Source organism: Triturus cristatus, chromosome 11 (assembly GCF_964204655.1).
Source record: "Triturus cristatus chromosome 11, aTriCri1.1, whole genome shotgun sequence".
Lineage (NCBI taxonomy): Eukaryota > Metazoa > Chordata > Amphibia > Caudata > Salamandridae > Triturus > Triturus cristatus.
In genome coordinates, this window is record NC_140594.1 from 1,108,246,143 (window position 1) to 1,108,272,376 (window position 26,234).

At 43.2% G+C, this 26,234-nt stretch overlaps 1 protein-coding gene across 12 annotated transcripts in view; it reads right to left on the bottom strand.

The window, feature by feature from the left end:
- Positions 1-26,234, bottom strand: part of LOC146786091 (eukaryotic translation initiation factor 4 gamma 1-like) — a 1,219,153-nt gene that overhangs the window by 844,962 nt on the left and 347,957 nt on the right. For 5 of the 12 annotated variants that reach the window (XM_085635570.1, XM_085635564.1, XM_085635567.1 and 2 more), the window contains one exon: positions 17,881-17,901. The exons of the other annotated variants lie outside the window; for them this stretch is intronic. In XM_085635570.1, the coding sequence (XP_085491696.1) occupies positions 17,881-17,901 (21 nt within the window). The remainder of the gene's footprint in view (positions 1-17,880; positions 17,902-26,234) is intronic. 12 annotated transcript variants of the gene reach the window in all.

The following is a 26,234-nucleotide window of genomic DNA, read 5'->3' on the forward strand; positions in this document are numbered from 1 at the left end:
GTGACCCTGAAGCTGAGACCCCGGGAGATTGTCCTTTATTGTCTACCATGTTGCAGCCTCTTTCATAGGTTGAGTGATTTTGATCTCTTCTTCGAAAAAGCCTTCTGCCTGGCGCCACTGCAAATCCAGTACTTTGAGGAGGCGCATTCGCAACCTGCAATGGGGAATTAAAGGAATGCAGTATGAGATTGACCCCCAGAAGGGACTTGTAGAGGCGAACTGAAAGAGACCCTCTTTGCAATCGACGAGCAGAGGTCAGCTTTGTTTGACTTTCTCTTGAAGGAAATGCTTTGCAGCAAGATGTGTCCAGAATGGCCCCTAAGAGCCAAGCAGACTTGGACGGGCACAGGACCGACTTTTCTGTGTTGAGCTGGAGCCCCGGTTTACGGAACAGCTGTGTACACGTCTTGACAGCCTCTTCCGCTGAGCGAGGAGACGGAGCTTTTAGCAACCAGTCGACCATGTAGGGAAAGACCTGGAGCTTCTGTTTCCTGAGAAATGCAGCGACAGAGGCTAGGACCTTCGAGAAAATCCAGAGCAGATCAGAGTCCGAAAAGCAGGACCTTGAATTGAAAGTGTCTCTCGGCTACTGTAAAGCGTAAAAAATTCCTGTGGGCAGGGTGGATGGGGATATGAATGTATGCGTCCTCGAGGTCCAGGGTGGCCATGTAATCTCCTGGATTGAGGAGCCGAAAAAAGTCCTGTAAGGAGACCATCCGAAACGAAAGCTTGATGACATAGGTGTTTAGCTCCCTCAGGTCTAAAATTGGGCACCATTTTCTACAGTCTTTTGAACAAGAGAACCGGGAATAGAATCCTTCTCCCCATTGGGATCGAGGGACCAGTTCTATCGCCCCTTTGAGGAGTAGTTGCTGTGCCTCTAGACGTATATGATGTAGATTTTTGTATTCGGTGGTGCGAGGGGCTTTGGATGGTGGCTGATGTTGAAACTCCAGAGTATGGCCTGACAGAACTACGATCTGATGTAATTAGTTGCCAGTTGTGGAAGTATTGGGATATCCTGCCTCCCACTGGTGTCACAGGGGACAAAGGAACGGTAGGAAGAGCCAAGAAGCCGCTACTGGCGCTTAGAGGAATCCCTCCCGTGGTGCCCTTGTCGTCTAGATTAACGAGAGAAAGACGACAACTGGCCTTGACGCTGAGAATATTGCGGCCGGTATGATTGAGAAGGCTGCAAGTAAGAGGAATAGGCTGCTGCTGATATCCGCCTCTGTAGGAGGGAAAGCCTCTACCCCTTGCTCCACGGAAAGGGACCTTGCGGTATTGCAGAGTCCCAAGGGATTTAGAAGTCTCCGTGTCCTCTATATCCTGCAGTGCATCGTCAATGTGCTTCCCAAAGAGTGCCTCACCGTCAAAGGGAAGGTCCAAGATCTTATTTTGGACTTCAGGCCAGACCCAAGTGGCACAAAGCCAACCCTGGCATCAAAGGACTGCTGCTCCCGCTAGGGAACGGAAGGCCGTAGTGGCAATGTCCATAGCGCAGCCAATTATCTCCGAAGAGGTTTTCTCCCTCCTGGAGGATCTTTTTGGCTTCCACTTTAGCTTCCTCCGGCAGCTGGTCCAAATAAGGGGACAGATCACACGACATCTGGCGATCATACCTTCAGAGAATTGCTAAGGCTTTGGCTGCTCTGACAAGAAGGCTAGACATAGAAGAGAACCTCTTCCCAACACTAACCAACTGCCTGCCCTCTTTATCCGGTGGTGTGGAGAGAGGGGCCGCCGGATCTTTAGCCTTTCTCTGGGCCGCTTGAGAAATTACAGAATCAGATTTAGGATGGCTGAAAAGACAAGCGGGGCTATCTTCAGGGGCCTTTTACTTTTTTCCAGACGAGGAAGAATCGGAATGACAGTGAGGATGACTTCATAACCTTTAGCCCTTCATGTCAGACGTGAACCACGATAGGGATAGAGCGGACTGATTTTCTGAATGGTTCTTTAAAGTCATATAGGAAACATTCCGAGTGCACAGATGGAATGAGCAAATCGAAACGCTTAGAAGCTCTCTCCATAAGATTATGAAAACCCCCAAGATCCGCAGGAGGGGAATCCGCCAGTTCTGGAACGGGATAGGCGGGATCCGGAATGATGTAATCATCCCATTCTTTATCAGGATCCGGAATAGTCGTCCCTTGATCATCATCGGATGCATCATCCTGTACAGTAACCAGTTTGTCGTGGTTCAGGTAAATCCTGCAACGAAGTTTGAGGAGGAAGCGGAGGTGAAACTGGAAGAGCAAGTCGAGTTGGAGGCACTTGCACGGTTTCCTGGGCAGGAGATTGTGTTGGAAATCTCCTGTAATCAGTTTGCATGAACTGCAAGTCTGTAATGAGGGAAGATGGCATTCAGACCATCTCCGGTTGATGCAGTTCCTGAGATCTCAATTTTGGCTCATATTGTTGCTGCTCCATATAGTACTCGTCTGAGTCAGTCTTGATATTTGACATGCAGCTGAGATGGGCTAACTGTAGCACCGTAAAGACAGTCATCGTCCTCAGAAAACTCCTCTTCCAAAAGGAGAGCTGGAGGCAGAGGTGTCACTTTTCGGGGAGAAGTCATCTCTGGCGTAATGCGACATCTCCATATAGAAATTGCCACATTTTGTGTCAACGTCGACGGAGCTGCAGACTATATTTGAGCAGTCGTCGAGGAGAGTGCCACAGTCGACGGGAACTGTCGTCGACACAGTCAGAATCAAGCTGGAAGCGGTCGTCGCCATCAACACCATACCAGTCATCCTAGTAGACGTGGACGTTTTCAAGAGTAGACGTAGACCAGGTGAACGTCGAAGCCGGTGAAGACAAGGAAACTCTTAGACGAGCCTGTCGACGGAGCCTAAGTAGACGCCGGTAAAGATTTTGAATTAGTTGTCGACAGAATCAAAGATGTAGTCATTGACGAACTAATTTCTCTCAGCTTAACCATCTGATGGGACAGAAGCTAGTTTTTAAAAACGTTTTAGCCTTCTCAGAAGGAGAAGTAGAAGGCATGTAGCTTTTCTTTTGGGGTGCCACATCAGGAGCCAGTTCTTCCCTCTCCTTTACACCTCTGAGGAGATTCGATGGGACTATGCCTGTCAGACCTATGAGAGGTCTTTTGCAAGGCTTTTGAAGGGGGGTCTGAAGAGGTAGAAGGTGAAGACCTACCCCTTTGTTGAGCTCTCTTTGAAGTACCTGATGAAGCGTCCTCACTGTCACTGGAGACAGGATCTTTCTGCGATTTTGGTTTTTGGAGTCAAGTGAGACGTCCCACACAGTCCCGCATGGTCTTGGTGGAGAAGGTCCGACATATTTTGCAGGCAGTAGCTATGTGGTCAGGATACAAACAATAAATACAGCCTATGTTTGTCCTCCACATAAAGTCTCTTCTTGGAGCAGGTGGCACAAGCTTTGAAAAGAGCAGTCTGACATGGAGTCTGAAGTGAAGATTGGTTTTAAGCAATAAATGTAATAAAAAAACTGAGCGGAGCTCAGTGGAGACTCGCTTGCACAATGCGCTGTAGAAAATCTGAGGGTCTCTCAGGAAGGTTCTATGGGGTGAGGCGGTTCTGATTGGCTGTTCATTTTATTTGGTCTCTTTTACAACAAGCATTGAAAATGCAATAGGTCTTGCACTCGTTTAAGTTAAACCAATTGTTTGTAATTAGGTGGCTTTTTAGCTTTGCATTTAGTGTTTTTCAAACTTTTATGTACATAACATGCATACGTATGCATATATGTATGTGTATATATACACAAATATAAATGTATATAAACATATTTATGAGCGTGGGGGAGCGAGTGTGAGTAGCAGAGTGTGAGTAGCAGAGTGTGAGTAGCAGAGTGTGAGTAGCAGAGTGTGAGTAGCAGAGTGTGAGTAGCAGAGTGTGAGTAGCAGAGTGTGAGTAGCAGAGTGTGAGTAGCAGAGTGTGAGTAGCAGAGTGTGAGTAGCAGAGTGTGAGTAGCAGAGTGTGAGTAGCAGAGTGTGAGTAGCAGAGTGTGAGTAGCAGAGTGTGAGTAGCAGAGTGTGAGTAGCAGAGTGTGAGTAGCAGAGTGTGAGTAGCAGAGTGTGAGTAGCAGAGTGTGAGTAGCAGAGTGTGAGTAGCAGAGTGTGAGTAGCAGAGTGTGAGTAGCAGAGTGTGAGTAGCAGAGTGTGAGTAGCAGAGTGTGAGTAGCAGAGTGTGAGTAGCAGAGTGTGAGTAGCAGAGTGTGAGTAGCAGAGTGTGAGTAGCAGAGTGTGAGTAGCAGAGTGTGAGTAGCAGAGTGTGAGTAGCAGAGTGTGAGTAGCAGAGTGTGAGTAGCAGAGTGTGAGTAGCAGAGTGTGAGTAGCAGAGTGTGAGTAGCAGAGTGTGAGTAGCAGAGTGTGAGTAGCAGAGTGTGAGTAGCAGAGTGTGAGTAGCAGAGTGTGAGTAGCAGAGTGTGAGTAGCAGAGTGTGAGTAGCAGAGTGTGAGTAGCAGAGTGTGAGTAGCAGAGTGTGAGTAGCAGAGTGTGAGTAGCAGAGTGTGAGTAGCAGAGTGTGAGTAGCAGAGTGTGAGTAGCAGAGTGTGAGTAGCAGAGTGTGAGTAGCAGAGTGTGAGTAGCAGAGTGTGAGTAGCAGAGTGTGAGTAGCAGAGTGTGAGTAGCAGAGTGTGAGTAGCAGAGTGTGAGTAGCAGAGTGTGAGTAGCAGAGTGTGAGTAGCAGAGTGTGAGTAGCAGAGTGTGAGTAGCAGAGTGTGAGTAGCAGAGTGTGAGTAGCAGAGTGTGAGTAGCAGAGTGTGAGTAGCAGAGTGTGAGTAGCAGAGTGTGAGTAGCTTCATGGGTATTTGATGAGCAACATGGAGGGGCAATATGTGCATACCTTGCGATGCAGCTTTGAACGTGGGTAATCAATGAAAAGTATTTTGCAGGAGCACCGTTTAGGTGGACTGAAGAGGGCTGTTGTGCATTAGGCGGAGTGCAGGTGTATTTTTCTGTGAGCATAGCGAATGGGGCAATGCGCAGGTTTGTGGTGGGCATTGTACAGATATTTTTCAGGTGCGTTGTATGTGGGAAATGTGCAGAGGGATTTTTACAAGGACATTGGTGAAGTTGCATTGTGCAGGTGGCATTACACAAGCTGGATAACACAAGGAGTTATACTCAAAGAGCAATAAACAGGTGGTGGCGCTGGCGGAAAGTGGAAAACTTCTCAAAATTGGTTTTGACGTGTTTGAAACTGAGTGATATAAAAAATATATACATTTCCTACAAGGCCTGTGATGGTTAGAATGGGGACAAGGGAGGAAGCTGCAAATAGAGTGATGTAGGGTGGCAGCTCACACCACCTCAGCAGCCCTGGGCTGTGATTGCTGGTTTCTACTTCGTGGTTTGAAATCCCAATACCCTCAGCACTGGGTGGGTGTGGGGAGAGAGGTTGAGGAGGGCTGTGCCAGAGAGGCTGGGGGGATGACACAGATGGGGAAGCTCCGATAGTGATTCTGTTCTTTATGCCCAGGCCCCATGGGAGCTGCAGTGCTTGTACAACCCTGCAGAGTCAGCGCACTTGACGTGCACTGGATTCAGTTTGCACTTCCCTGCAGCTCTGCAATGAGTGCCAGAGATGTGGGATGCGGACATGTCCTGCAGGTGTGACAGCACCATTACTGATCAGTCAAGTGTCAGGACAGTGAGGGGCACTGCATGGGCCCTGGCGGGGACTGAACAAGCTGATCGCATCAAAAATACAGAAGTGGATGCCTGCTTGTGCCCTGAGGGAACAGACAGCAAAAGTAAAATCAAAGGACACGCGAAGCGGCATTTTAGTTGCTATGGCAACAAAATGGCGTGGGACTGTCCACAGTCCCTTCGGACACACACATGCTGTCTGCTATGGACAAATGGTAAGAGCAGCCATGTTTGTCCATGCAAACGTGTGCACGAAAGCCCTCGACACAATCTATTCCAAAAGGTACTCGCAATAGCGAGAGAAGCGTGTGCACTCCTTTCGCCAGGCAAGACTTAAAAATGGGTGGAAATGCTACAAAACGTGATGAGGCCTAGGCCCTATTCTGTTTTTGTACCTATTTCTATGGTATTTTTTATTTACCGGGGACTCCCATCTCGACAATGGGGAATGATACAAGCAATGGGAATTTATGAAAGTTACAAGACTGGTGTAATCTATATGTAAGTCACCCCGGTCACCCCTACAGCAGGCCTTTTGAGTCCTAAGGCAGTGCACATTAAATTATATGTGAGGACATATCTGCATGAGCAGATGTGCCCCATTGATATCTGGTTACATTAGCACGACAGTGCAAGTATTCAGGATGCCATTTTATGCATATGTAGTGGGCACTGGACATTACAAGTTACCCAGCTACACAGTGGCTTCACTTAAAATAATGGTGTTTGGTATCAAACATCGTCTTAATAAATCCACACTGTACCAGTATTTGATTTATTATGACATGCAGTCATTTAGTGTGCGTGCTGACTGGACTACTCCAGCCTACCACTACTGCCAAGTTTTTAACCCCCTGCTCGGGAGAGTAAACTCTCAGAACAGGAACAATGCCTGCCCCAGAGGGCGGTGAACACACCACCTCCACCAGGATGGCTGGTAAATTAGAACAACAAGGCCAGAGGCTTCAAAGCATCTGCCGTCTTTGATATGAGACACCGGGCTTCCTCAAGACCTGGAGAATGCCACCCTCTGCCCTGGGGCTCATTTGGCACCAGAGCAAGCTGGAAAATTAGCTAGTCAGTAGGCGTATTGCGCTATGAGGCTAGTGACACTCCTAAGGTGGTCCACCTGAAGTGGGCACTCAAAGAAGGATTTAACCATCTTGTATTAACGCTGGGTCAGTCTCCACTTGAAGTAGTCATATAGGGTGTGTAGTTAGCCCAGGGGTGGGTAGCCCATTGCCTACTACCTTAAACTCCACATAACGCCCCTTAAGTCAGTATTTACATTGCCCCCTGACACACGGTACTCAGATTTATCTACTGGGAACCGAAGGAAGGACAAAAGTCAGTCACTGCGAGAAATGAGGACTTTACCACTACTTGGCACCAAACTGTGCCTTGCAGCTGGAACCTAGACTTATTAGGGTTATGAACCCGAAACTGGTCCCAGGATGCTTGTTTCCGGTCCAGGGAAGACATGGCTTGGTAGTTCGGGCTGGACTGTTCCCATGAGGCACAGGGTCAGACTGATTTGCATATGGCCATGTCTAAACTGGGGTGGCAGAGTGGGCTAAAGAAGGATGATGGATTAAACCCAGATCAGTTGACTGGGGGTGAGTGCTTGATTTGCTCAAACGCTCCGTCCATCATCCCCTTTGGTATCGCTTGGAACCTAGACAACTGCACTGACCCGACTCACCCAGAAGCTGTGCATCCTAACAAAGCTGTGGAGGACCATCGAGCAACTTCAACTGCCAGGCAGCATCTCCCATGGGGTGGAGGAGCCATCCCCCTGCATATGCAGGCACCAAAAGCATCTACCCAGTGCCTCATTTTATTGGCCATCGGGCCCACCAAAGGAGAACCGCGACAGGAGGAAGTCCCCAAGGCTCTAGGTCAGCCCTGTCTCAGCTGAGTATCAAGATCCTAGACACTCCAGGAGCCCCCTGGCACCAATACCCTGACTACCTGGGGACGTGCATCCACCAAGGCTTGTTTGTGTTCAATCCAAACACCACCACCACCCTGAAAACTTACCTGCAAGTCGAGGGACTTCAGACGAGACCAGTTCCAAACTGAGTGTGTCTGTTGTATCTTTACCCTTTTCTGCAGATAACACAAGTAGGGTGAGAGCCCCCAACACTAAGTGGCCAGCCATCACATCGGCAGCCAAGCCCCACAGCCCAATTGCATGGCTTCTGCTTGTGTCCTCTTGGCCCAAGTGTCGCCACGAGCAGAGCTGCACGTTGGGTTCTACCTGACTTGTCTCCAAGTCCCCTCTTTGCAGACTGGTTTTGACAGGTCCATTTAAACTTTACCATATGGTGCTCAAGACTACCAACACGACCAGCATCTCTGCACCCGGAAACGCCAGGGCAGCGTGACCCAAACTGCTGGTGGTTTCTTGGAACCTGGGCCCTAGGCACCTTAAAACCTACAGGATACCTTCTACAACAGTTTACAGGTATACCTACATAGTACATCTTTTGCGTCCATACAATAACATTGCTGCGTTCAAGGCTCATTCCTCAAATCTGCCAGCTGTGATTTTCAACTGTTTTATCTGTAAAAATCTAGAACGTCTAAATTAGTTAGATCTTTGTGTCAAACTATATAAAAAAAAGTTATTTTTCTAGATTGACTTCCAATTTCTTCTCGAGTGGGTTACATCTATTGACCAGTGTGTACAACAGATGCTTAACACTATGCTCTGATAAGCCTAAACTGCTCGACCACACTACCATATATAGTGCATTTTGGATTGTTAATTTAAGCCCTCAAAACCAATAAGGGTCATCTGTACTTTTGGCATGGTGTGCCCTTACACTGGTACTACCACATAAAAAGCAGGCTTCTTACAGAAATTACTTGCAAGAAAAACTGAAGAAATGGATTGGATCAGCAGCAGTTTGGGAGCCGCTATATGCAAACGGTTGAGTTACATTTGGATACCAAGATATTCTTCGGGATAACCTTATGCAGCAAGTCTGAGGAATTGCTGAGGGTGGTTGAGTGAATACTGAAGTCGGCATCTAGGAAGTCTACACATTCTAGCAGTAGACAAGATGCAAGGCTACTAGAATATGCACCGGAATAACCAAGTGAAATAGGTTTACTAAGACAAGTGTTTCAGGTCACGTAGGCCGGATAATCCTTGCTGTTAGAGGAACTTTAAGTATTTAGGACATTCACTTGCTCTTTAATTATATAGCTCCTTCAGCAAAAGATTATGATTAATATCTGAAAATATATGGATGTGAATTGGGTTGGGAGATTAAGGGGTTACCTTCAAAGTTTTTGAAATCCACAGAAATGCCTATTGTCCCACATTGCAGCAGGTGGTAAAACATTAATCTATGACCAGCGTTAAGGACCTCTCGCAGCAGGTAAGTGGAGATATACAGCAGCCTAAAATAAGACGGGGTAGGACTGTTTGAATGAAGGACTTACAGATGCATTACTTTGAGTTCCTGATATTGGTTGTTCTGAGGTTCTAATGCCTGAACGAGTTTGCCTTATATTTGGTTACCTGTCCCCAGTATTTAACTTCCCCAATATCCTCCACTCCAAGAGTGAGGCGAGTCTCCTGAATCCCATGCCACAAATAGTGGATCTGCGACAGAAGCTTGGAGGAGCAGAATTTCAGGTGTTTATTATTGCTTCCAAGTATCATGTAGGGGGGGGGGGGGGGGTCATCTGTGTTTCTTGCCCCAATCTCTTCATAGATCGTAGTTGACAAATTTAAGTGCAGCTCTGTATTCTACATAACCACATCAGGATGAAGGTCTGTGATTGGGTACTGGGTTTCAGCAGTGTTCAGAAAAAGAAAAAAACAGCAAGACAACTTGCAGTAAAAGTCAAACTCTGCATTTTACCATTGAAGGGTCTGTATGCGTGTGTGTGTGTGTATATATATATATATATATATATATATATATATATATATATATATATATATATATATATATATATATCCTGCTCAGCTGCACCTGGGAAGCGCGGCACGCTAAAGGCGGGTGCTTCAAATGCGGAGGTGCACCGCAATCTCTATTGACGCTCCATGACTCCTTCAGGTTTCCAGGAAAGAATCGAGCACTCACGGGTAAGTAGTACGGCAGCTTCGTTTATTTCAAAGGAGTAAACAACAGACGCGTTTCGGAGCTAGTCCTTCCTCAGTGTTGTTACTAAGTTCATTACAAGCTACATCTTATATACATCGTTCAAAATTAAACATAGAGGAGGTCAGAGGGAACAGCGGTCCCGGGTATTTGAGCGCCATCTTTAAAGGGTCAAAAAATAATGGTTCGGATACTAACATATATGGATATATGATCAGGAATTGGCCGTGAAATTTAAACAATTAATGTTTTTCAAAATACATGAAACATTTCATCAATACAAATGTAAAAATTAAATTTATCACATTGGATAAGTTTCACAGTACAGTCAATTAATTATAAAGCCGTGGATCGGCAGTCCGCCTGTATCAGGCAATTTATGACCCCGTAGTAGGTGCCAGACAAAACTGTTCATTTGACCATAATTATGCAGTTGTCAATATTTCGCCGTGTATCGGCACTACTGACTAATAAGTCAAATGATAAAGAACAATCAATTTAGAAAAAGGAGGAATGGTGCAAGGAAAGAAAAAAGGTAAGGGAAAAACAGGAACAGAAGACAAAAGATGTGACACATTTTTCGAGTCAATGCTAGACAGCATATTCAGATAATACACATTGGGACACAATCAAAATTACAGTTAATGATTAATAGGTCAAGTATTTCTGAGTGGCAATGACTCCTGGAGTATCTATTATCTAGGTCCCTAGATGTACAATCAGTTCTTCTCCTGAGTTTAACCCATATGGGGTCTTAGTTTGGAGATCAATTATATACCTAGACTCCAGTCGCCTTAATCTTGCTACTCTGTCTCCTCCTCTGGCATGTGCCAAGACGCAATCAATCGCAAAAAACTGCAACAGATCCCTGTTGCTGTTATGTTTTATGGCGAAGTGTCTCGCTACGGGATAGGTGAGATCTTTTTTCGCTATCGCCCGCATGTGTTCCAGAATTCTGAATTTAACACTGTTCACTGTACTTCCCACATACATGAGCCCGCATGGGCATTTTAAACAATATACTACGTATGGTGTTTGGCAAGTCAGAAATTTCGAGATGACTCTTTCTTTAGGCAAGCCCTTAACATCGTAGTGAAATACTCTTGCTAAAGGCGCAGGCTTTACACTTCCCACAGGGAAAAAAGCCCTTCATTTCTTTTAAAGTGCCCTGTTTGCGGGGAATGGGGTCTAGATGGCTGTGTACCAGGTTGTCTTTCAACGATCGAGCTTTTCTGTATGTGATTTGGGGAGTCATTGAAACATCAGACCCAATAATAGGGTCAGTTTTTAGTACATGCCAGTGTTTTCTGAGGATAGATCTCAACCTCAATGTGTCACTGGAGTAAGTTGTGATAAGCCTAAATTGGCCCTCCGTAACTTTCTCCGATTGTTTGGTTTGCAAAGTTTGTTCCCTGGGTATTTTTCTGACTCGTTCAAGAGTGTTCTCTAGGAGATTCATATTGTAACCTCTCATCTCAAATCGTTTGAGGCTGCTCTCTGCTGCTCTTTCAAAATCACACTTTCTTGAGCAATTTCGTTTTAATCTGAGGAGCTCGCCATACGGAATGCTATTTTTCAGTTTTTCAGGATGAGCGCTAGAGGCATGAAGGATACTGTTCCCTGCTGTGGGTTTACGATAAAGGTCAGTTGTTAATTTCCCTGATTTTACTTCTACCTTCAAATCAAGATAGTTTACTGCCACTAAACTAATCTCCCGAGAAGTGTAGATTCACAGTATTTTCATTAAGATGTTGAATGAAATCATTTGCTTTACCCCGTGGAACCTCTCCAGATTATAAAAAGGTCATCTATATATCGATGCCAAGATACAATCTCCTTTGTCCACTCTGAATTTTCAGCGCTCCAGACCACCTGCTCCTCCCACCAGCCTACGAACAGATTCGCATAGCTGGGAGCGAAGCAGGTGCCCATCGCGGTTCCGGAGATCTGTCTAAAGTATTCTCCTTGGAAGAGAAAAATATTATTGTAAAGACAGAATTCAATAAGTTCCAATAGCATTTTGTTGTGGGTTGCAAATTTTAGAGCTCTCTTCCTGAGAAAGTGTTCAATGGCTTTTAGTCCTTGGTTATGATTGATGCATGTATAAAGACTGGTGATGTCTAATACAATCATACAGAACGATGAGTCCCATTCAATTTTTTCAAGTTGGTGAATGAAATCAGTCGTGTCTTTTATATAAGATGGCAGTCTCAATACAAATTCGAAAAGAAAGTGGTCTAAAAACCTGGACAGGTTTTCCGTTAGGCTTCCCATGGACGAGACGATTGGTCTTCCTGGTGGTAGTGTTGCATTCTTGTGGATTTTGGGTAAATGGTAAAAAGTGGGCGTTACAGGGTTTGTTGTTCTCAAGAACAGATACTCTTCCAAGTCCAACATTGTTGTATCGTGCCATTTCTTAATGATAGAATGCAATTTCTTAATACTCTCTAGGTAGTTTTCCTTCGTGGTTAGTTCATAACAATTAGCATCTTGTAGTTGTCGTAAGGCTTCATTTACATACTGGTCACGAGGTATTAAAACGATGTTGCCCCCTTTGTCTGAGGGTTTAATAATCATGGTGGTGTCCTCTTGTAGATTTTTTACAGCTTCTTTCTGTGTAAGAGTCAGATTCTGTTCAGTTTTGCAATTACCTGCTCTCGCTCTTAATTTGATTAGGTCTTTAATTACCCCTTCAGAGAAAACATCAATGGCGTCCATCGGCATTTGGGGTAAAAATTGGGAAGGTTGTTTGAGGCCACTCGTTGGTGCTTCTTGTGTCACATTGCTTGCTTCAATCCTTTGCGTTGAAGTCATATATATCGGTGTTTCTTCTAAGGTTCCCTCTTTCCTTAGATTTTCTAACACTTCCAAGGTAGTTAGGTCGTTTACCGTCAGTAAATCAGTGTCTTTATGTTGGGTTTTTAGGAATCTGGCTTCCTGTTTGGTCGGTTTTAACTTAAAGAATTTGTGTAATTTCAACTTACGCACTAGTTTAAAGATATCAATCCTGGTTTGAGTATATTCCAAACGGGTTCGTGGACAGAATGAGAGTCCTAGTTTCAGAACTGTTTCTTCTGTCCGAGTCAAGATTCTAGGAGTTAAGTTGATGATCGTTAGTTGGTCAGTTTCTTCTACCATCGTCCTCCCCTTTTGGCTCGTGTTGTACGAGGGGTTTGATTCCTGGTTTTTCCTCTTCCAGCCGCCCCTTCTGGTTTGTTTTCTTTTTCGGGGGGCTTGCTTTTGCCTCCTGAGCCACGTCTGGCGTATGATGTTGAACTCCAATTGAAAAGGAGTAGTATGTTCACCAGAGGAGCCGGCTGTTTCATCCTCGGAGAACTCATTTTCGGTAACATCCGATTCTGAGGTTACCACTTGGACTGTTGTTTCCGGAGGCATGGTTTTCCTTTTTTGAACGTCTTTTCTGGATTGATCGAATTTCTTTGCGAAAGTTAACACTCTTCCTGAGGCATAATCTCTTTCGTCTCGCTGAAACTTCTCGTTTACGTTGTTTGATCTTCGTTTCATAAGCAGAGAGTCTTGTTTTCATCGCTGATCGTAATAGATCTAGTCGATTCTTATCAGTTTCTTTATTGATTTCCATTTCTAATTCCTTGATGTTTTTCAAAGCCTTTTCTCTGTCGCTCCACGCGAACTTAACCAATAGTTCCAGCGTGCCTTTGCAAAACACGGCTGTATGTAACGCCCATGCCTCGAGGAGAAGTGGGTCGGGATTCTCATAGGAAGGCACCGTGTAAACGCGTAACCCCCTCGGTACTCTCTCTACTTCAATATAGTTCTGCAGGGATGTGGCCTCCCACCACTTACGTATTTCTCTTTCATACAGCCTTTCCAGCTTCGTAAATTGTAATTGTAACGTGTTGGGAATATCCCCTACTTCCGTTGTTGATGTTGTGTCAGTGTCCGGCATTTTCTTTTTAAAAATGCCCGTTGCCGCTTCCCTCCGGTCTGCCTCGTTAAACATTTCCATTATGTTTGTCGCAATACTCCTGTTGGAAACGAAGCTGCCACTACCTTCCCTTCGCCTAGCTTCAATTATAATTTCAGAAATCCGGCGCCCCAATTGCATATGCAGGGCTTACCTTGTCCGTCTTGACGGTTCGCCGTGGGTATGCCGGTTGTTTCCGCTCCGTGGATCGAGAATTCTTTGGTCTTGAAACGGTGCCAGCGCTTGATAATATCCTGCTCAGCTGCACCTGGGAAGCGCGGCACGCTAAAGGCGGGTGCTTCAAATGCGGAGGTGCACCGCAATCTCTATTGACGCTCCATGACTCCTTCAGGTTTCCAGGAAAGAATCGAGCACTCACGGGTAAGTAGTACGGCAGCTTCGTTTATTTCAAAGGAGTAACCGACCAAACAGGAAGCCAGATTCCTAAAAACCCAACATAAAGACACTGATTTACTGACGGTAAACGACCTAACTACCTTGGAAGTGTTAGAAAATCTAAGGAAAGAGGGAACCTTAGAAGAAACACCGATATATATGACTTCAACGCAAAGGATTGAAGCAAGCAATGTGACACAAGAAGCACCAACGAGTGGCCTCAAACAACCTTCCCAATTTTTACCCCAAATGCCAATGGACGCCATTGATGTTTTCTCTGAAGGGGTAATTAAAGACCTAATCAAATTAAGAGCGAGAGCAGGTAATTGCAAAACTGAACAGAATCTGACTCTTACACAGAAAGAAGCTGTAAAAAATCTACAAGAGGACACCACCATGATTATTAAACCCTCAGACAAAGGGGGCAACATCGTTTTAATACCTCGTGACCAGTATGTAAATGAAGCCTTACGACAACTACAAGATGCTAATTGTTATGAACTAACCACGAAGGAAAACTACCTAGAGAGTATTAAGAAATTGCATTCTATCATTAAGAAATGGCACGATACAACAATGTTGGACTTGGAAGAGTATCTGTTCTTGAGAACAACAAACCCTTTAACGCCCACTTTTTACCATTTACCCAAAATCCACAAGAATGCAACACTACCACCAGGAAGACCAATCGTCTCGTCCATGGGAAGCCTAACGGAAAACCTGTCCAGGTTTTTAGACCACTTTCTTTTCGAATTTGTATTGAGACTGCCATCTTATATAAAAGACACGACTGATTTCATTCACCAACTTGAAAAAATTGAATGGGACTCATCGTTCTGTATGATTGTATTAGACATCACCAGTCTTTATACATGCATCAATCATAACCAAGGACTAAAAGCCATTGAACACTTTCTCAGGAAGAGAGCTCTAAAATTTGCAACCCACAACAAAATGCTATTGGAACTTATTGAATTCTGTCTTTACAATAATATTTTTCTCTTCCAAGGAGAATACTTTAGACAGATCTCCGGAACCGCGATGGGCACCTGCTTCGCTCCCAGCTATGCGAATCTGTTCGTAGGCTGGTGGGAGGAGCAGGTGGTCTGGAGCGCTGAAAATTCAGAGTGGACAAAGGAGATTGTATCTTGGCATCGATATATAGATGACCTTTTTATAATCTGGAGAGGTTCCACGGGGTAAAGCAAATGATTTCATTCAACATCTTAATGAAAATACTGTGAATCTACACTTCTCAGGGGAGATTAGTTTAGTGGCAGTAAACTATCTTGATTTGAAGGTAGAAGTAAAATCAGGGAAATTAACAACTGACCTTTATCGTAAACCCACAGCAGGGAACAGTATCCTTCATGCCTCTAGCGCTCATCCTGAAAAACTGAAAAATAGCATTCCGTATGGCGAGCTCCTCAGATTAAAACGAAATTGCTCAAGAAAGTGTGATTTTGAAAGAGCAGCAGAGAGCAGCCTCAAACGATTCGAGATGAGAGGTTACAATATGAATCTCCTAGAGAACACTCTTGAACGAGTCAGAAAAATACCCAGGGAACAAACTTTGCAAACCAAACAATCGGAGAAAGTTACGGAGGGCCAATTTAGGCTTATCACAACTTACTCCAGTGACACATTGAGGTTGAGATCTATCCTCAGAAAACACTGGCATGTACTAAAAACTGACCCTATTATTGGGTCTGATGTTTCAATGACTCCCCAAATCACATACAGAAAAGCTCGATCGTTGAAAGACAACCTGGTACACAGCCATCTAGACCCCATTCCCCGCAAACAGGGCACTTTAAAAGAAATGAAGGGCTTTTTTCCCTGTGGGAAGTGTAAAGCCTGCGCCTTTAGCAAAAGAGTATTTCACTACGATGTTAAGGGCTTGCCTAAAGAAAGTCATCTCGAAATTTCTGACTTGCCAAACACCATACGTAGTATATTGTTTAAAATGCCCATGCGGGCTCATGTATGTGGGAAGTACAGTGAACAGTGTTAAATTCAGAATTCTGGAACACATGCGGGCGATAGCGAAAAAAGATCTCACCTATCCCGTAGCGAGACACTTCGCCATAAAACATAACAGCAACAGGGATCTGTTGCAGTTTTTTGCGATTGATTGCGTCTTGGCACATGCCAGAGGAGGAGACAGAGTAGCAAGATTAAGGCGACTGGAGTCTAGGTATATAATTGATCTCCAAACTAAGACCCCATATGGGTTAAACTCAGGAGAAGAACTGATTGTACATCTAGGGACCTAGATAATAGATACTCCAGGAGTCATTGCCACTCAGAAATACTTGACCTATTAATCATTAACTGTAATTTTGATTGTGACCCAATGTGTATTATCTGAATATGCTGTCTAGCATTGACTCGAAAAATATGTGTCACATCTTTTGTCTTCTGTTCCTGTTTTTCCCTTACCTTTTTTCTTTCCTTGCACCATTCCTCCTTTTTCTAAATTGATTGTTCTTTATCATTTGACTTATTAGTCAGTAGTGCCGATATACGGCGAAATATTGACAACTGCATAATTATGGTCAAATGAACAGTTTTGTCTGGCACCTACTACGGGGTCATAAATTGCCTGATACAGGCGGACTGCCGATCCACGGCTTTATAATTAATTGACTGTACTGTGAAACTTATCCAATGTGATAAATTTAATTTTTACATTTGTATTGATGAAATGTTTCATGTATTTTGAAAAACATTAATTGTTTAAATTTCACGGCCAATTCCTGATCATATATCCATATATGTTAGTATCCGAACCATTATTTTTTGACCCTTTAAAGATGGCGCTCAAATACCCGGGACCGCTGTTCCCTCTGACCTCCTCTATGTTTAATTTTGAACGATGTATATAAGATGTAGCTTGTAATGAACTTAGTAACAACACTGAGGAAGGACTAGCTCCGAAACGCGTCTGTTGTTTACTCCTTTGAAATAAACGAAGCTGCCGTACTACTTACCCGTGAGTGCTCGATTCTTTCCTGGAAACCTGAAGGAGTCATGGAGCGTCAATATATATATATATATATATATACACATACATACATATACACACACGAGTGTGTACATACATACAGATGGTCAATATTATAATACGTTTAATTTGCCCATTTGGCACAACCCCTGGTGTCTTAGAACACAACACTACCTCAGATTTGTTAATAAACTACTGCAGGTACAGCAAAGTGACCCCCAACAAACAAATGCATTCAAAAGGAACAGGTAGAAGAGTCAAAATTCGACCAGTAAAAGTCACGTCTGCAAATGGCAGACATTCACAGCTAAGCTAAATCCAGAGAAGTCAGCCTACCAAACAAAGCACACCGTGGGGCAGGGCTGATCAACCCAATTCAAAAGCACAAATAAGGACCAAGTTCCATAACTGAGGTATAAGAGGGAGAGAATATCAATAGCGCATTAGGCTAGGTGGGGACAGGACATTCAGCCCAAGATGGAGATAGATGGCTGAAGTCAATGGTGAAAGGGAGATCAGTCAGCAGCAGGAAACTAAGGTCATCTCACTGAAGAGATCGGCTTACTTCAGAGATCAAGATTAAAATAGAATCAAGCATGTCTTGTTGAATGAGACATGTCAGCTCATTGTAAAGGGCAACTTGGGAGAAAAAATATCCAAAGACAACATCAGTTCAAGCTAGTCTACGCCGCAGCAACTCACAGGGCATCATGCATGGAGTTTAGTGGGAATGACAAAGGATGAAAGCAGATAATAAAAGCATTACCTGTATGGAGCGAAATCCTCCCTGTTAGCAGCAGCAGGCAGACACACAAGGGGAATAGAAGGGGAGAAAAGAGAAGCGTTGAAAAAAGAAATCCACAACCAAACACAATGAGAAAGCTACAAGAGCATACAAGGGTGGGAGGCTTTGTGGACATGGGGAGCGAATTGTAAGCACAACGAATATAGTTTGCATATCCCATGTGCACACAGGCGGCTGCAAAAAAAGGTGCATCACAAGAGTAGACTGTGGTATTGCACACAATCTGTCACACAAGATCCGATACCTTGGGGGGGAAAGTAGTAAGAAGCAGAAGCACAGCAGTAAAAAAAAAAAAAAAAAAAGACACTTGGTAGGGTGTAATTGAGAGACAAGCTAGGAGGACAAGGATTGGACACTCAATGGACCTGGGGTGCAAAGGAGAGGCACAAGCAAAAAGCACTGACTGAGTGAAAATAGAGCCACAATTAGGGGAAACCGTGTGCCAACAAGGCCTGAAATGAAAGGCAGAGTAATGCTAAGGGGAAATCTCTGTTTAGGCATAGGATGAGAGAGACAAATTAGCAAGGAGACTGTGGGGGTGACAAGGAGCCAATCAGAGTGCTCATAAGCCACAGAACATGGGCCGCAAAGGACAAGCCCTAGGTGCAAAGATAATTTGTTAAATTGGGAAAAGGGTAGGCATGGACCAAATGAGTGACCATGAAGTCAAACCATAGGCACTGCCAACATGACAATGTATACAGACACAGGATGCATATTGGAGGTACAAAAAGCAGGGGCTGACCACTATACATGCAAAGCAAGGACCTTGTGTGGTGATCGGTAACAAGTAGGCACAAAAAGAGCCAATGTGAACTTGGGATGCAAAGTAATCACACCAATCAGAGCAAACTACCTGAATGGAAATGGGATGCAATACCAGCTAAAAGCAAGCGAACAATATAATATACTTCAGCAACAGAGAAGCTGGATGATAAAACAAGACCTACCTATAAACGAGGGCCCCTAACTGATTTTACATTAGCAAATGGCAGCATTCAAGTTGAGCAAGACTTGAGTTTATTTCTGTAAAACAGTGCCCAGTGGGCACTTCTGGGCAGATGGCAACCTATATAACAGTCCATCAACACCTCACCTTTCAGTTCAGATGAATCTAACTTCTGAGATGAGAGGAACCTACAGTGGCACATCAACGGCGTAGTGCACAAACTAAGTGCTGGAACTACGCCATTATGTCATTTGTACTTGGCAAATTCACAGTTCAAGCTTGAGAACTGTCAAAATGATGGCCAATTAAAAGGCCACTTTAAGAGCTGTAATCATCAGGGAGCTGTCAATATTCCACTTGTGGGGTAAAAAAAAAAAAATCATAGATGTCCAATTTCTAAAAGATTTTTCTAAATGTCATGAAGCACATGCATATTTCTGCTGAGTATGGTTTTCCTCTTGGTCTATTTCCTCCTGTTGTGCACACTAGGATAGAGGAACTTTGCATACCTAGGCGTTACACAAGATACAAAGCGCTAATGGAAGCCACACAAATAAGTCAAAAACAAATTTAATGCAAAACTCTACTCCCATTGTGAAGAAACAGTATCTGACTGTCAGAAGCCATCACTCCTGCTCTGGAAGTCAATAAATCCAGAGCCCAATCCGCCACCCTCTATGGATCTGAGCTATGGGGTGGCGAAAATCTCAAACCTCTAACTGTAGGGGAAAAGAAAATCTTGAGAATGTCCACGTGCCTCCCCAAAAATACCCCAATGATCTCACTCACATACGACATTGAGATAAAAAGGCTGCAACATCTTGCTGTATGGAGGTTGTTGGCATATTGGGTCAAAATTTAGACAACCATGGAATTAGAGACCTACAGGCAGCCCCTGAATGAGTTATTGGAATTGGACGTACATGTTACTTTTCCCTGGTTGTCCCATATTCGAAAATGGCTCCGATTTAGGTCTAAACAGGTATTGGGTAAATCCGAGGCTGCTGATTCCTGAATCAAAGAGGGATCAAGTATATTTTTGGGAATTTTATCTTGCAGTCACTTTAAACTCCGAGTCAAGGAGACTTACTAACCAATTCGGATCTTTTAAAATTACCCTGAGTCTCGAGCCCTTCCTAGACAAAATTGACCACAACTAGCAAAGACACTTTATGAAATTCAGATACGAGATACTTCAGTTAAACGTCTTTACAGCTAAATGGGCAAAGTCTCAACTGAAATTAAGGGACCCCCAAATGTACATTAGTCTCATTTGGTGCAAACGAAGATATCGCATGCCTTATTTTTCTGTACAGCTTATGTAACACCCAGACGTAAATGGATTAAGCCATTGTGTAAAAGGCTGAATACCAGAAGCTATTTAGAGGCGCTTACAATATTAAAATCAGATAGCTCTCAACTTATTGTATTAGGTATCAGCAAATTCTTAATGGCTGCCAGTTACATAAGGAAAAAGAAAGGACATTTTTAGAATTCTTTTAATGTAAATACACTATACACATTGCTGCACTGATTACTCGCTTAACCAATATTTGAATTAATGGTACAGCATATGTTGGGATAAAGGAAAATAGCATGAATGTTTTTATTGTGGCCTAGGCTAGGACTGAATTATTTTACCATAATTTGTAATTAACTCGGGCAAAGTTATGGGCTAATTGAACAAGCATTTGCACTTTGTATTTACAATTAGTCGAATTATGATCTTAATACCATGTTAAAAATGGGAAATTAGATTTGTTTAAATTTTTTGCTCTTTAGTTTTTATTGAAAACATTTAATGTTTGTTCTAGTTGGAATATTAATTACAATGTTTTTAAAGATGTTATTGAAATGCTTTAATGATTCTTTGAATCAAATAAAGGGATTCAGTGGCAGAAGCTCCTACCACCCCAACTGAGTTTGTGGTAGCAGGGGAGAATAGCAAGTTTAGACTGCAGCGATCGCAGGGTTCTCCCCGGCACATACCACGGAATCGAATGTTTTAAGAAGTCAGGGCCAATGCCATTGAGAGCTTTAACCCCTTCGATGCTCATGACGGAACGGTTCCGTCATGAGCATCGGTTGAGCTGTGCTCATGACGGAACCTTTCCGTCATGACCACGCCCGCGCTAGAACCCTTCAGCACCGCGGGGGAATCCGCGCAGCGCTGAAGGGGTTAAAGACTATGCATAAAGCCTTGAACTGAATTCGAGCTGCCACTGGCAGCCAGTGTAGAGATCTGAGTCTTGCCCTTACTGAGGTGAACCTGGGTGTACCGGTAAGTAATCTGGCTGCAGCATTTTGCACGGTCTGGAGTCTAGACAGATGTTTTTTATGAATATTGATATAGAGACTGTTACAATAGTCCATTCACGACAGAATAACTGCCGTGACTGCAATTTTTAGACAATCTTCTGGAAGAAAGGATTTAATTTTATGTAAACGTTTAAGTGTAAAAAAAAAAACAGAAGAGACAACTCTACTAACCTGATCCTCAAAGGACAGTTTTGCATCTACAAGCACCCCAAGGTTTTTTGCCTTCGCGACTGGGGCAGGAGGTCTTCCCATAGAGGTCGGCCACCAGTCTGGTGTCCAAAGGTTGGCAGTGTTCCCAAAAAGTATGACCTCGGTCTTTTCAGCATTAAGCTTGAGGCAGTTTGCTGCCATCCAGGCAGCTATTGCCTGCATACAGTTGTGACACTTAGAGGCTGTTTCAGCCTCTGCCCCCTTTTTAATTGACAACACAATTTGTGTGTCATCGGCATAAGATGACAGCTGGAATCCGAAAGATTTAACCAAGGTGGCCAGCGGGGTGACCTATAGCTTCAACAATGTTGGACTAAGTGAAGACCCCTGTGGAACCCCACAGGGAAGGACAAAGGGATTAGAGCTATTCCTGCCGAGATCCACCGTTTGTGATCTATTAGCTAGAAAGGATTTCAAGAGATCCCAGGCCCTCCCTCTGACCCAGACCGCTGTTAGACGGTCCAGCAAGACTTCATGATGGACCGTATCGAATGCGGCCGAAAGGATGAGAATGGCAGCGCCACCCTGATCTAGGGCCCCCCCTGATCTCATCCGTGGATTTTAATAGTGCCAGTTCGGTACTATGTTCAGCACGAAACCCGAACTGTGTGGGGTCCAGGGATGAGTTCAGTTGCAAAAATTGCCTAAGTTGAACATTCATGGTCCTCTCAATCATCTTAACCGGAAAGGGAAGACTAGAGATGGGCCTGTAGTTGCTCTGGTCCTTTGGGTCTAGATTAGGTTTTTTCAATAGTGGGAGAACTGGTCACTAACGTCCTGATGTACAAAACACTTGCACAACACGAGAACAGTACTTTTGCAACCAATGCTGAATTTTGCAAACCAACCCAGGTACTAATAGGTCAGTTAAAAAAAATGTTATTCAAAGTGGATTGCAATAGGACCCATTTAATTAATTTTAATGAAAAGGGTCGCAAAGTAACTGACTTCGAATGCCATTACAGGGATGGTGGCCTGCACTGGCAGACCACCATGTCTGTAATTAAATTCAAATACTTCCAATATCTTTTGATGACTGCAGTCTATTATTGTTAAAGGAAATCAGGATCGGTTTGTTCTTTATTAAAATAGTGTGCTCATTGAAAAAGTTTTAGGAGTTGGCAGTAGTCTCGCCACCATCTATTCCACAAACAAAATTTAATTCACAAATGTGAGAAGATTCCATGGGGACCCATTCCATTTTGTGACTCCATTACCAGCCCAACTCAAATCTAATTTTTCAATGTTTGGATATCTGATTAGTCAGAAAAATTAATACATCGCATACCGATCTGGAATTTAGAAGCAATGCCGAAGGCATGCTCCTTCCAAACTGCATATTGGTTTCCATTCACAAAACCATTTTAAGAGTCAGTACAAGGTTATTCGCTCTTAAAATAGGAATAGTACATAGTAAAAAAAACTATTTCGCAGTCGCAAATCACATTTACAACTGCAATTTTTTTTATTTATTTTTCTATGTTCGATATAAGCTTTTCTGGCACAGTGAATTGGGTTTGTTATGTGGAACTTTTGTGCATGCTGTATACAATGGTGGTTCTCCTTCAGGCAAGCTGTCTTAGATGGAAATGCCAACCCTAACCTATTACCATTACAAAACCCTGTCTACCAGTTAGGTGAGTTTTGGAAGAAAGGCTCCAGGAGGGCAGGAGAAAGCTCCCAATCCAGGCCTCCCCTTCTTACTGCGAAACTGATGGTCACAGATTACGGTAGCTAGTGCTGGCACCCAACGCATTACAATGATCACTTAAAACTGGCCTGATCTGACCCAGGCACTAGAAGTCCAAGAGACTGTCTAAGGGACTCAATAAGCTTTTTAAATTCCGTAATGCTTCCCGTCTTCGACACCAAGGTGGGATGAATGCAGACTGGCTTGATGCAGAAAGTCACTTGTTTGTCATTGCAGGGGGACTTTGCACCAGTGATCAAACATGCTGCATAGGTTTTCACTTTAAACTAAACGCACACATCTACCTAGAACACCAAGTACATTTGTACTTATGAGTTTAAAAATCACATCCACAAAGCCTTGCTTAGGGCCTTTACATGCTAGGTGTTAAGTATGTGCATGCATATGCTTATTGTTGGGCAGTTGACATGACAAATTTGATATTTCTAAAACAAGGTATTCTTTAGAAAAGGCAGTTAAGGGAACTACACTGCATCATACTGGTTGGTGTGCAGTTAAAACATTAGTACACAGAAGGAGAGGTTTGGTAAATATGTCATCCTTGGCATGTTTCTGGAAAATGGGGAATTTGTTCTATTTCAAATAATTTTTATTAAGATTTCCAGAAAATAAAAACAGCAAAGTACACAAAGTAAAACAAAGTATAAAATCACAACAGAAGGAAAGTAAACATATTTCCGGTCAAAGACATGCTTCTAATGGGAACTGAAGATTAAAGTAAAGGAATTTGGACGCACGTGAGATGGTATACTTAAGACTCGGGTTGTTGTAGTCCGGAAAGAGGTGTTTGACATTATGGCTTTGACATCATCCCGATACATGCTGAATCAAGGAGACTCATTCCTTGATACATTGATCCCATAACTTATGACTATGTTCATGATTAAAGCGCCTTGTTGCGTACTACATAGCATGCATAAGGTAATTGACACAATGACATTAAAGGCATTTTAGTACATACATGGAAGACATCCATCGAATGAGACCTTGATTCATTAACATATCCTGTACCTATGGTCCTGTAAATTATCTTTATACCCTTTGAGATAACAATTTGAGCGAGTGAAGACTTAGTACCTTGAATGTGTGTGTTGTATCTATGGTTGTCTTTAAGGCATCTTGTTACATAATATTCAATAATTAGGTGAGTAAGTCTGATTCAGGGCATAAAGCATGTCATCGTCCATACTTCATAAATGATTAAAGGGATATAAAAGAAAATGTAACCTATGGTAGAAATGTACGATATGATGGAAGAAAGGTTGTCAGCATTAATTTGATTATGTAAGTCTGACCCTTCAAGTAAATGGCCTACCAGTTAACAATAGGACCAACTTAACCCCAGGAGTGGAGTATGACTATACGGTTAATTAGGATGAGTCCTAATTGAAAGAAGTTGCGTCCAGCGAGTCCCACATCTTTCTATTTGGTGACCGCAAAGGCGATAGTTCGAGATAGATTATCTGCCCTTCTAAGAAAGGAGAGCCATTCTTGCCACATCCTAAAGGTGACCATCTGATTTTTTTCCCCCCAGTTATAAGAATCAGTTTACATGCAAGTGTAAGCATTAAGTCTAAGAGACAACAGTCACCCTCTGTGTAGTTGAGGATCTAGATAACCTAGGATATAGGAGAATTCTCTTGCGGGCTCAATATTGAAAGGGTTTTCTATACAGTCAAAGATTTTATCCTAGTAGTTTTGTATAACAGGGCAATGGAAAAGCGTATGGTTCAAATCCCAATCCTGAAGTTGGCAATTCCAGCAAGTTGGGCACGGTGATAGGACGAGTTTAAAAATTCTGGATGACGTCCAGTAGGATCTATTAATGATCATGTAATTTTACAGATCAAGTGACGTTGATCTCTTGTTTGAGAGGGGGGTTTGTGTATACTTTTCCAGTCAAATTATATATTTTTGGAGTTGGGTTCGGATTCCCATGTCAGTTCATTGCAGGAGTGATTTTCTTGGGCTGAGTAGTAATTTATCTATTTTAGAAACTATGTGCCCAGATTGGGAGCAGCCCCCTCAACGTGAGAATGGATGGATGCAAGGGGAGAAATGAGAGTTTTGTTAGTTGAGCTTTTAATTTAAAAAACGTATAGAAGTCTGGTGGATCTAAACTAAAACATGTTTGCAGACTCTAGAAAGACTGTGGGTCTTTGTCCTCAAAGAGGTCTGCCTAAATTAATACCATGAGTCGACCATTTTTGCCAGTATGTCATTTGTCCATCTATTTTCAGAGTGGGATTTTTCCATAGAGAGGTCAGGTTGAACTTTTTGATTTTTATCTGCGAAAGGTGATCTAGCCGCAGGAGCGCACATTTCGGGGTTTGGATGATATATTTAGAGTATGGTATGTGATTGATGGTCCTGGTTAAGATTGCAGAAAGGAGGGATGTTATTTAGAAGCGATTCCTCTATATTCACCCATATTGGAAAATATTCTAGATCAAACCACAAGAGTCCCTGTTTACAGAGATACGCTGTTTGGTAATTCCTGAAGTTTTGAAGTCCTAAATCACCACTCTCTTTGGAAAGTGTAAGTTATTTAAGTGATATTCTTGTCTTTTTCCCTTGTGAAAGGAAGGAGTTAAATTATACATTTTGTTAAGGAAGTCATTAGAAAGGGTTAAGGGGAGCATGCTGATTAGATAATTGATCAGTGGAGTGATCAGAATTGTTAATGTTTCTACTCTCCCTCACCAGGACAGGCACTGGAGACCAACCATCTAGAAGAGTTGTTTTTTTTTTTAATAAGAATATTTGTTAGTATGCAGGGTGGTGTTAGGTCCTTTGTAAACTCTATTCCCAAGTATTTAATACACCCTGGTTTCCATGTTAAGCCAGTGTTCCCTATGATTCCTGTGTTGCCAAAGTTCTTAAAAAGCTTTACCTCCGTTTTGTCTTTAAGCGTGTATTCTGAGATTTCTGAAAATCTTGGTATCATGGACATTAAGGCTGGGATAGCTTTGTCAGCATTTTCAGAGATGATTAGATCTGCTTAGGCACTAATTTTGACTGGGGTGTCTCCGAATTGTATACCTGTAATGTCTTTTGTTACCTCTTAAATGACACAGAAAAGGCTTTATTGCTAATAGAAATAAGGATGGGGAGAGTAGGCAGCCC